General features: G+C 36.8%; 1 protein-coding gene across 1 annotated transcript in view; it reads right to left on the reverse strand.

Moving 5' to 3' along the window:
• The window catches only part of LOC113171629 (serine-rich adhesin for platelets-like), a 62,292-nt gene extending 54,990 nt beyond the window's left edge, over nucleotides 1-7,302 (reverse strand). Inside the window, exons 1-4 of the mRNA XM_026374162.1 lie at nucleotides 7,224-7,302; nucleotides 3,426-3,446; nucleotides 3,001-3,163; nucleotides 1,691-1,959 (exon numbers count right to left, since the gene is read on the reverse strand). Coding sequence (XP_026229947.1) covers nucleotides 1,691-1,959; nucleotides 3,001-3,163; nucleotides 3,426-3,446; nucleotides 7,224-7,278 — 508 coding nt within the window. The 5' untranslated portion in view covers nucleotides 7,279-7,302. The remainder of the gene's footprint in view (nucleotides 1-1,690; nucleotides 1,960-3,000; nucleotides 3,164-3,425; nucleotides 3,447-7,223) is intronic.
• Nucleotides 7,303-13,060: the final 5,758 nt, after the last annotated feature.

A 13,060-nucleotide genomic window follows, 5' to 3' on the forward strand; every position in this document is an offset into this window, starting at 1 on the left:
AAATCATGCTGGACTGACAAAGGCTGGCCATAGACGACAAACAGATGAGCTACTATAGCTCAAATTGCTTGCTAAAGAAGTTTATTCTGGTTCTGATAGAAAGGAGTAAGAATAACCTACACAGTGCATCACAGTTTGTTGTTTATGCGGCTGCATAGCACAACAGAGAGTTTGAGGTGTTGATTTGACCTCCAAATGCCCAGATCTCAATCCGATAGAGCACCTGTAAATTGTTCTGAAAAAACAGGATAGATCCATGGAGGTCCTACCTCACAACTTAAAAGACTTAAAGGACCTGCTGCACACATGTTAGTGCCAGATACTACAGCACACCTTCAGGGGTCTAGTGGAGTCAATGCCTTGACAAGTCAGGAGCAAATGGGGGACAACACTATATTAGGCAAGTGGTCATAGTGTTTTGCAAGATCAGTGTATGTTGTCAGAAGTCCGCACCAAGAAGTCTCCAGAGCAGCAGAGGGATTAATCAAACACAGGTGCAATCACCCACAGGTTGTACTGGCTTCCTCTCTTTGTTCTGTCTTTCACCTCAGCCATGTGCTGTGTGCGTCTATGTAAGTTAGATCCACTTATTTGGTTTAATCTAAAATCTCCTCTCCTTATTCCTGTTCTTTTTGTTTTAGTTCTGTTGTTATTCACTTTCTTTATGTTTGACACCTTTTTCTTGTTGCGGAGCATAAACCACATATATACAAGGCACAGGGAAAAAAAATGACCAAGAAATAAAGAAAATAAAGTGCTCTACCTTAAACCATGGGAGTTCTGATCTTGTCAATTTATGGTTCTCTCAATGTTACTTCATCATGCCCACTAGAACTAGAATTTAACATATATAGTACTATGAAGTGTGGTGCCCCATTGTCCATAATCCGAGACTTTGCTGTGAGTGCATTTTTTGTCATGTGTCTGATCCCTACGCCTAATTTTTGAAGTTCATAAGTGGTCATCTGTTTTGCGCTCCTAAACATAGAGCAAATCCCCACAGCCTCTTAGGTTAAGAGCACTTCAACTAGGCATGGCCACAGCAACAGCAGCCCTAAGACTAGTCAGCAGCACTAGCACTAGTCACACAGCTGCTCCACAAATGGCCAACATGGCAGCATTTAGCACTAGTCAGCAGCCCTGGCACTATAAGGGTCAGTTCCATGCAGACATGTCTTGCAGAAAGTATTTATTTAATTGTCAAGTATAATTTACTTTGTTTACTCTTCCCAAAGCGGAACCATAAAACGATGACAGATACAATTATCGGTCAGAAACTAACTTTGAGCAATGTTTTATATGTTCATGCTCCAGGCCAGAGTGGGGTGGGGAAAGAACTCAAACAAGCTGTTTTAGTGTCAAAGCTATTGCATAAAGATGTTTTATAACTGTATGTTATGCACATGTCATTGTACTTTTAACTTGAAATATCTTACCAAGAAAAATATCCTACTCATACATCATGCTCAAACACAGTCTAAACATCAGTCCAAATAGAATATTTAACACATAAGTATTTAAACAGCCATGGAGAGATTTGAAAATTAGACTTATCTCTTAATTCTAACAAAGATCAAATATATATGCTGCTTGTTCTGTCCAAAACGTTTATATAACATTATAGAGTTGTATTTAGAGAAAGTGTTATGCTTTCTCTGAAAAAAATACATGTAATTGCTTTTTGACCCACCTCCACTTGCAGTGGCACCCCAGCCAGTGACCCAGGAGTCAGTGCCACTGTAGAAGGTGCTGCCTGATGCTGCCAGACAGACGGGTAAAACAAAGTTAGTGAAAGTCACTGGTGAGGAGAGCTTCAGGAGGGCGATGTCATTATCCGGAGTAATAGAGGTATATCTGGGATGATTGATGATCAGGGATACTGTCCGAAACTGCTGATTGGGGTTGTATCCCTCCCGACTCTGGAGTCCCAGATACACAGTCACAGAACTTGCGTTTGTCCTGAGGTGATCAGGAGAGAAACAAAACAATTCAAAAAGCTGCGTTTAAGCTGACTTGAGAAGACTTCAGATTTAGACCATCTGTAGTCCAGTTTGTATAGAGCTTGGTGGATGTTTCAAGAAGAATATAATCTCACAAGTTAGCCTTTTGTAACCTTAAATTATAAATCACTGATTTCTCAGGTTTTTCTTGAAATGCTATTATATGAAATGAGACATTGAGTTGTGCTCAACGCTTAAATGATTTCATAGTCAAAGTGCTATACAGCACTGGTCAGCACACTGGAGGCAACTGGGGCTTTACCATTTTTGTCAAGATCATTTAAACATGTGGGAATGAGGAGGTGCTGGGAATTTACATTTACATTTAGTCATTTGGTAGACACTTTATCCAAAGCTACTTACAAGTGATGTTCAAGGCATGCAAAATATCTAAACTAAGGAGAAAAAAACATTAACGTGCTCTAGGTAGAACTGTTTCAAGAGATGTAAATAGAAGAGGTTTCTTTTGTTTGTTTGTTTTTTAAAAAAAAAAGATTTAAAAAATTTGGAGTGAGGCTGCTGAGCATTCAAAGGTGGGTAGATCGACTATCGTGTAACTACTGATCTGAAAAGTTTAGCCTGGGACCTTTTGAGGTGAGGGAAGCACAAGCCAATGTTCACTGGCAAAGCGCAGTGGACTGGTGGGATTGTAGACCAGGTCCAGACTCAAAGTACAAACCACATTTCCAAAAAACAAGACAAAAAAGAAAAAAAAAGAAAAAGAAGATTTTCAATGAACAACTTTGAGCAACTAAAATTTAGAGTTGACTTTCTGGGAAGAATGGCGGCATTTGTCTCTCTAAAATCTCAATTTACTCCTCTGTGTCAAACATGGACGTCCGTTTTTTTTGTTGTTACATCCATGCTGCGGCTACATAGCATGCTGCCGTCCCAGTGAATCTAAGGAGGTCGGAGGAGTCTGTCAGAGATGGCTAGAGACTATTTCAAATCCAGCAAGGTGCAAATAATCTTTCTCTTTGTTTCTAACATTACTACTCACCATGTGGTGCAGTGAGCAGCAGTCAACACCCACTGATCGTTAATGAGGGATCCTCCACAGAAGTGGCTTCCAGATTCCTGCAGACTGACCTGCCAGGGCCAGCTGCCTGGAGAGGCCACCTGTCCTCCAACAATCTTGGTGTTGAGTGGAGCCTGACCACACACTGAAGAGAGACAGACAATGAAAACGCAGAGTGAACAATAATCTCCCCTTCCTGGATGGCCTGTATCATGGCGTTGAAATCCCAGATTAGTCACTGTTGCTGAAGATTATGATACTTAAATGATGTCAGTTTTATAGTTTATCTACATGTTTTCATTACTTGCAGTCTTAAGTATTTGATACCAAATACTAATAATGAAACTATACACATAAGATGCTCCAACATTAAAAAATTAGATAAATGACAGGAGGAAGCAACTCACCATAGGGTTGTGAATGAGACTCTGAAAAATAGAAAACAAACAAACCTTTTACTGTAAGTCATGTTGATTTAATGTAACTGTAGAAGAAGCTGCTACTTTTTATCTAGTTTCTCCTGAAACTGGTTTTACTGCCTTGTCTGAGAGGAATAATAATATACTTCATTAAACCTATTAAACCCACATTGTTCAGAGTAGAAACATAACAGTATCTTTCCATAATCCTCAATGCATTGTAATTGATGTTTTGAATTTAGAGAGTGTTTTTGTAGTTTGTTTTTCTGCAGAAATGTTACTTGTTTGCTGGACATCTTGCTTCTCGTAACATCATAGGGTTAACATATAGGTGGAAGAAACCTTGATGTTCTTTCTTTTTGTTGCTCTAGCCTATGATGATATCTGAATTTCAGAGAAACATTACAGTAGAAATTATTAAAGGGGCAATTCACCTTTTTTCACATCAAGCTCAGTTTACTTGTTACAAAGAGTAACTATTTTGCCTGTGGAAGGAACTGTATACAATTGTTTAATAAACAGTACTGATGATGTTATGAAGTTCTGTTTTTACAATAGCCAGTGAATGTATCACTGCAAATATACTTCAGTAGTATATTGATAAATTAATGTATAATTGTGTAAAAGCACAAACTAACAAAATGTATTGTCAGTGAACATCTTGCTGATGCAGTATCAGCATTTTTCAGATTGCTGGATATGGACATTTACAACATGTCCCTGTTATGCTGAAACACAATGTAATACAGGCAGCAATATATTTTGCTCAGAATGTATTTCGTGCTGCATATATGTTTTAACAATACTTTCAGTACAGACAAACATAAGAGTACTGCCTAAGTATTGGCGTTTTTTGTCTTTCTTCTTTTGTTTCCTAGTAAAAAACAACAGGAGCAATAGGTCTGAAGTTTCTCTAATGTTTGGATGATGTGGAAAAAACAGCAAACGTGCCTGTTTTTTATTATAATGCCAGAATTTTCCAGTTTCGTCAAATATTAACATGTGTTTCATGTGCTGGACTAAATCTTTCAGAGAAATGTTTAATTAAAGTTCACCAAAGAGGACATCTGAACGATTAACCATTCCAGCAGCACAAGCATTTCTTCTCCCCAGTAAATGTGTCGCAATTGGTTTTAAAATCAAAAACTTACCAGCATGTCACTTCCAAACAGACAGACGTAGACAGAGAAATCTATTTTAATTAGTAATTCCTTTTCATTAAACCTATTTTAAGGGCTTAAAATATTTCAATCACAATTGATTCTGTGCACTTATAACTTAATAGACATGTAGAGTTTTTAAATGGTTTAAGTGATATTTTTATGAATTCACTCAATTTATACGTATATATAAAATTATTAGTAGTTTTCAAAAATAGTTTTGAAACTTATTTACTCCTATCAAAGGATCAAATTCCATATGTGTACCTCCTAAACTTCATGGTTTTCTGCATTCATTTGTCATAAAATGTGATCTGATCTTCTCACAACAATTGAAAAACACAGTCTGCTGAAAATAATAGTACACATATATGTTTTCATGTTTTTATTGAACATAACATGTAAACATTCACAGTGCAGGGTGGAAAAAGTATGTGAACCTTGGACTTAAAAACTGGTTGACCCTCCTTTGGCAGCAATAACATCAACCAAACGTTTTCTGTAGTTGCAGCTCAGACCTGCACAACAATCTGGAGTAATTTTGGACCACTCCTCTTCACAAAACCCTTTCAGTTGAATTACTTGTATGCTTGGGTCATTGTCCTGTTGCATCACCCATCCTCTGTGGAGCTTCAGTTGGGGACAGATGGTCTTACGTTTTCCTGCAAAATGTCTTGATAAACTCTGGAATTAACTTTTCCATCAATGACAACAATCCGTCCAGGCACTAAAGGCAGCAAAGCAGCCCCAAACCATGATGCTCCCTCTGCAGTGTTTTACAGTGGGGATGAGGTTTTGATGTTGGTGTGCTGTGCCTTTTTTTCTCCACACATAGTGTTGTGTGTTTTTTCCAAACAACTCAATTTTGGTTTCATCTGTCCACAGAATATTTTGCCAGTAGTGCTGTGGAACATCCAGGTGCTCTTTTGCAACCTTCAAACATGCTGCAATATTTTTTTTGGACAGCAATGGTTTCCTCCGTGGTGTCCTCCCATGTACTCCATTCTTGTTTAATGTTTTCCTTATTGTAGATGAGTCAACAAAAATGTTAGCATGTGCCAGAGATTTCTGTAAGTCTTTAGCTGACACTCTAGGATGCTTCTTTACCTCATTCAGCATTCTGCGCTGTGCTCTTGCAGTCATCTTTCCAGGACGACCACGATTAGAGAGAGTAGCAACAGTGCTGCAATAGTAAACCCAAAACTAATGTGTGTTTTTAAAGGGCAGGACTCAGCAACACATCCAATATCATCACACTGATTGGACTCAAGGTTGGCTCACTCCTGGCTCCAATTAGCTCTTGGAGAAGTCATTAGGCTAGGGGTTCACATACTTTTTCCACCTTGCACTGTGAATGTTTACATGTTATGTTCAATAAAAACATGAAAACATATAATGTTTGTGTACTATTATTTTCAGAAGACTGTGTTTTTCTATTGTTGTGAGTTAGATGAAGATCAGATCACATTTTATGACAAATTAATGCAGAAAACTGCAGAAAGGTTTTTCTTGCCACTGTAAAAGTTATCAAGCATTTTCTGCAAGTAGAAGATTTCACATCTGTTCCATTAGATACACTAATACACAAATGTATAGTATATACATTTTTATCACTCTTTTATATATTGAAACATAACTGCACAAACCTTTAAAGAAGTTTAAAGAAGTCCAGGAATGTACATAGAGAGGTTATTTTAAAACAGTAAAATGTGCCATTATCAGGTCAAACTCTTGATTTGAATCCTGTCTTAATACCAGAGAAGTTAAATACATTAATATAATATAACATAACTAATATAGTGACTGAGAGAATAACAGGCTATAGCGTCATGATCCTGCTCCTCACTTCCTGGCCCGTGCTTTTAATTTTGACTTTCATTTCCTCTCCTAGCCCTGTCCTCACTTCTCCAGCTGCACTTCATCGTCCCTCATGAACTGCACCTGTTTTCCACCTGTCACTAATCCCCACTGAATCCTGATTACCTCCCTTGTGTTCTCCCTCTGCTCACTCACCTTCATCACATCTGTTTCATCTGTGCACCAGCCTCCCGTTATAAGCTCCTCATTATAAGTTGTAAGTTTTGACTGAGAGGACTATTAGCAGTTACTTCACCAACTTAGATTTTATATAAATAGAAACATACACATTATCATGTCATCCGGACAAAGTATCCTGAAGGAATACATTTACAGTGTATACATTTATTATTACAAATATTAAATGAACCATATTGGTGGGAATCTTTCACCTTTCTCTGTTGTGTCTGAGGCCAAATTCTTTTTATTCCACCACATTTATCTTACATTTGTGAGTTTTTGATTTCTTTACATATTCAGATTTCATCTGACGCGTTCATAAGTTGTTTGCCCTTTAAAATCTTCCACCTTGAATGTTGATACTGACAGAATCTATGCAATACTTTTTCCACTTTATTTTTGTAACCTCTCCTAGGTTTAATATTCTTCATAAATTGCATTAATGTATATTTTAATTTAACATTTTGACAGAATCACACTACCCTGACCTAAACTATTTTTCTTCTTCTTCAGAGTTTTCCCCTCATTCCACAGTCACTAAAACACAGACATGATTGGTTTAGATATTTCCAGTGACAATTGTTTTTACCTTGTGTCAGGAGATTCAGCAGAGCTGCTGCACAGATCACTTTGTAGAAAGCCATGACTGAAAGTCCATAACACCTGATCAGCTACCTGCATAAATAACCTTTTCCCCTCCCCTCTCTCTCTCTATCCCTCTCTCAATTTCACCTCTTTCTGCCTCTCTGACAATCATTTGTCCAACAAACCACCCAACACCTCTCCACAAATGATCAGTTTCACTCCATCAAACATGTCGGTGTCTCTTCTAACCTGCCATGAACTGATATTTTCTTAAAGTGCTCAGGTTACATATAGTTTTGATACTTTTAACAGAATTTCTATTTCATTTCTTGTAGTTCAGTTCCACTGCTGCTACATTTCAGAAATGTTTTACACTTGACATCTTTAACTAGTAACCTAGTACAAACTCAAAATAACATGCATTGGTATAGTGTTGTCTCATGATCTCTAGCAAAAAAATCTGTCTTGTTGGGGCCTGTTGTCCTTAGTCAGCTGTCAGTTCCACCATTTAATAGAATTTATCATTACTGTGCCTTTTCACCTTCATTTGCTGCTTTAATACAGGTGCACGACTTGGGAAAATAAAGTATGTCATTATTAAATCACTTTTTAGACTGATTTTCTTCCACCTGAGTAGTCTTTGGTTTCAGTTCACATTTACAGTGCATTTCCATTTAGTCATTTGAAAATGACAATATATATAATTATATATATTGTTTGTATATCATGTTGAATTGTTAAATTTACAATATATGTCATATTTAATTTGTTCACTATTTGTTTTTATCTAAAATCTTAAATCGGAAATGAATTAAACAATGTTTTCCAATAAAAATGACTATAACTCTGCTGTAAACAATGAGTCCCTGCAAAGAGGAAAACTAGAAATTGTTCTATAGTGACTGATTAAAACAATACATTTTGGTAATACTGTAGGTATCAAATCAATACAGTAGAACAGCAACAAAAAATGTAGACAGTTCAAAACCTGCAGTCTTTTGTTTTTTTATCAGACCGAATTCTGGTCATGGAATAAAAAAATTTATTTGTGCACATAAAACGTAAATTGAGCGCACGGACCACTAAATTGAGAGTACAGATTAGGTAGTCTGCGTGCAAGCATTATGTAATTCGTGCTCACAATCACCTTTAAAGCACAGGCTTTCATCCTCTGGCAACTCAAATAAAGTAAAAAAAACAAGGTTTCTACGTTAACAAACTGTGTGCAGGTGCCTAACTCTGCTCACTGGACTCTGAACATTGGAGTTTTATATACTTTTCATCTCGATAAATTGTTTGACATAGGTGCTCACTGGCCAAGCCAGGCTGCTTCACCCGTAAAATCTCTTAGGCTTTAAGGCTCAATAAGAAACGTTGAACGAGCACGGTGGAGAGGAGAAACTCCCTTTAATGGAAGAAACCTCCAGCAGAACCAGGCTCAGGGTGGGCGTCCATCTGCCTCAACCAGTTGATTTCTTTATTTCTTTTTACTATTCATCATGATGGAATAAAATGTCGACTTGTACAGCTGAATGGAGTCACTGAAGAATGTTTTGCAGTAGGCCTGCTGCCTCCTCAAGAATGAACTGGTCAAACTGCATTGTGTGTCCACTTAACACATGAATTGTAGCCTTTGGCACTTTGTGTGAGTATGACCAAAAACAAGTGACAGAAAAAGGGCAAAGTACATTTAAATTTAATGGCTTAGGGGATTTTGAGAGCGATAACTGTAGGTCTACAATGTGTTTTCTCCAGGACTATAAGCCATGTTCTGAATTATGAAGGCAAACTGACGGTTTAAACCTTGACAAGGATGACTGTTTCATTCATTTTAAAACACAGGTACGTAGTGTGAAATTACACAAAGGCAAGAAAAAAACAGGAGCTAAATAAACCAGTGAGATTGTTTATGATAAATGATTTACTAAAAAACAAGGCTGCAACAGAGATAAAAGAAGAGCAGATTTTCCAAAGACGTCACTGTATTATTAAACAGAAAACTTGATAATTATTAACAATTCAGTGCATTTCTTAATAACTCACAGCTACAATAAGTTTTTTTTTTTACAAGTTACTTATTACTAGTGATTGATTACTCATTTATGCCCCCAGACAACACATTGCTCAGCACTCAAATCAAAACAGTCATCTGCAGTCAAACAATGTTTTCATTGTGCATAGTACTCCACGTGTTCCTGAAGCCTTCAAGCGACTGCTGAGATTTCCATACAGATCACAGTTAAAAAAGGTTAATGGTTGTCATGCCGTTGGCAAATTAGTGAAGTTGAAATCTGTTTGATTGGGCCTCGACAATTGGGAAACTTTTTCAACTTATTTTGGACAGTATCACATGATAGATATTTAGACTATATCCCAATGTACTGACACCCTGTGACATGCAATGACTGATAATCTGTGCCAACAAAAGTTACTTAAGCTCAGTCTGCAAAAAGCATTGGGTGAGCATGCTTAATTCACTTCTGTTTGCTGTACACAGAAGATATCTGAGTTTAAGGTCAAAAGATTTATTGTTACGTTATGCATATTTTGAACAGGGAACATAGTTGTTGTGAGCAAGGTGTTTTGGAAGTGGCCTAAGGCATGATCTAACACCAATTTATAGTTATTTATTTAATAATAATAATAATAGTGCCATTTATTCATTACTGGAAACGGTAATTTGAAAGTAAATAAAACAGATTCATTGATTGCAATAACTACATCAAACCTACATTGAGGGTTTGTTGATGTTTTCTTTCTCCTGTTTTTTGTATGTTGTTCTTTACACCAGTGATTTATTTCTTTTTCAAGACATTCAAATTGCTGCACCATATTGTCTGTTTGTACAGTATCTTTGGTTCTCCACTTTTTCTCAGATTCAAATGGTTTAAGATTTCCCATAAACAGCTCTCTGGTTTTTCATGTTAGTGAAAAACTGAGAGTTGATTTGTCCTATTTGACAATAGCTAGAATCTTTAAAGGTAAAACCCAAGGCTAAAACAAATAGTAGTCATCTAGAGGTAGGTATTGTATGAAGAACACATCTCATAAGACACACATGGATAAAAACAAACACCTGTCAGTCACATTAAAGCACTTTTGCTCACATAGTACAAAAGGTTCTTTGTTCTTGTTAGTTTTAATGCCATCAAATAAAAGCTGTAATTCTGAACTTTGAGAGGGAGGGAGAATGTGAGGGAAATGTTCTTATGTTCTTCTGCACTCCTCTTTAGTGAATGACATTTTTCCAATAAGAATAAATCCTTTCCATTTGTCATATATTGTATTTAGCCTTGTGAAAAAATATTATCTGTTCATTTACGATGTAACATTATCTAAAAGACTAATGGAGATAATTTTTGACTGTAACATGAACCACTAAAACATTTACCTTAACAGGAAAGAGATACATACAGTATAATGAGATGAACTGCTGTCTAGATTGTAGGTATGTTATTTTATTAGAAACGCCTTAATAAAGGGACGTAAAAAGCTTGACTACTTTTATTGCAACTGGGCATTTTGGTGACAGACTTGTCATTTTATAGCAACCTGGCTAAAAACCTAAACTAAAACATACAGAAAGCTCTTCCCAGGCTGTTGGCTTGAATGTGCAACCTTTAAATAGCCAAATGGGTACTGAAGAAACCTGTACTGACTTTATAAATCACACCTTAGATGTACCGTACTTATTAACTGGATTAATGGTAGGTTTGGTAAATCAGTATAGAAAATAAAATAAATACACTTCTCCTTTGACAAACAACAGAAATCTCCTTTGTTTGTACCATGACAGACTTCTACAAACCTGTGATGTCTAGGTCAGACTGACTCTAATTTCCACTTCAAATGAAATTAAATTATAGTTCATAAATGCCACTTACAAACAGTAAGATTAGATCATAATCCATAATGAAGTGTTTGTTTAATTGGGTTTACTACAGTTAGTCATTAGACTTGCATCAAAATCAGATCACCTTGTAAATTTTCAGAAGAAGAAAAACTTCAGATGTCTTACAGATGTTACCACACACGTTAGTTTATTCATGACTGAACCAAATTCTAAATGCTATCTGACTGACTCAAGAATTAAAAAGTTGAGTGATTTATTATATTATATATTATATAAATTATATTATTTTCAAATCTAGACATTAACTTAAAATTACCAACATAATCAGATCCATATTTTATCTGAACCCTCTGGGTTTAAATATGTACTTCAATCTTACACATATATGATATCCCAACATTTATTCTACAGTTGGGAAAGTCTTTAGCTTCAGAGTGACCTGGAAACATTAACCTAACATTAACATTTCTTCCTTTGCTGTAATTCATCATCTCAATTCCAAAATCCACTAATCTACTTCAAAAAGTGAAACTTGTATAATATATTCATGCCTTACACACAGACTTATATACTTCAAATGTTTTTTTGTTTTTTTTATTTTGATGATTAGAACTGCAACTAATGAAAAACCCAAATTCAGTATCTCAGAAAATTAGAATATTACTTAAGATCAATAAAAAGAAAGGATCTTGGCCAACTGAAAAGTATGTACATGAAAAGTATGAGCATGTACAGCACTCAATACTTAGTTGGGGCTCCTTTTGCCTGAATTACTGCAGCAATTTGGCGTGGCATGGAGTCGATCAGTCTGCGGCACGGCTCAGGTGTTATGAGAGCCCAGGTTGCTCTGATAGTGGCCTTCAGCTCTTCTGCATTGTTGGGTCTGGCATATCACATCTTCCTCTTTACAATATCCCATAGCTTTCCTAGGGGGTTAAGGTCAGTCGAGTTTGCTGGCCAGTTAAGAATAGCAATACCATGGTCCTTAAACTGGGTACTGGTAGATTTGCCACTGTGTGCAGGTGCCAAGTCCTGTTGGAAAATGAAATCTACATCTCCATAAAGTTGGTCAGCAGCAGGAAGCATGACGTACTCTAAAACTTCCTGGTATACGGCTACGCTGACCTTGAACCTCAGAAAACACAGTGGTGCAACACCAGCAGATGACATGACACCCCAAACCATCACTGACTGTGGAAATTTTACACTGGACCTCAAGCAATGTGGATTCTGTGCCTCTCCTCTCTTCCTCCAGACTCTGAGTCCCTGATTTCAAAAAGGAAATGCAAAATTTACTTTCATCAGAGACCATAACTTTGGACAACTCAGCGGCAGTCAAGTCCTTTTTGTCTTTAACCCAGGCGAGATGCTTCAGACGCTGTCTATTGTTCTAGAGTGGCTTGACACAAGGAATGCGACAGCTGAAACCCATGTATTACATATGTCTGTGTGTAGTGGTTCTTGAAGCACTGACTCCAGCTGCAGTCCACTCTTTTTGAATCTCCCCCACATTTTTGAATGGGTTTCTTTTCACAATTCTCTCCAGGGTGCGGTTATCCTTATTGCTTGTACACTTTTTTCTACCACATCTTTTCCTTCCCTTCGCCTCTCTATCAATGTCCTTGGACACAGAGCTCTGTGAACAGCCAGCCTCTTTTGCAATGACCTTTTACGTCTTGCCCTCCTTGTGCAAGGTGTCAATGGTCGTCTTTTGGACAACTGTCAAATCAGCAGTCTTGTGATTGTGTAGCCTACAGAACTAGACTGAGAGACCATTTAAAGGCCTTTGCAGGTGTTTTGAGTTAATTAGCTGATGAGTGAGGAAAAATCCTTTCTTTGTATTTTCTGAGATACTGAATTTGGGTTTTTTCATTAGTTGTAAGTTCTAATAATCAAAATTAAAAGAAATAAACGCTTGAAATATATGAGTGTGTGTGTAATGCATGAATATAATATACAAGATTCACTTTTTGAACAGAATTAGTGAA

Source organism: Anabas testudineus, chromosome 8, assembly GCF_900324465.2.
Source record: "Anabas testudineus chromosome 8, fAnaTes1.2, whole genome shotgun sequence".
Lineage (NCBI taxonomy): Eukaryota > Metazoa > Chordata > Actinopteri > Anabantiformes > Anabantidae > Anabas > Anabas testudineus.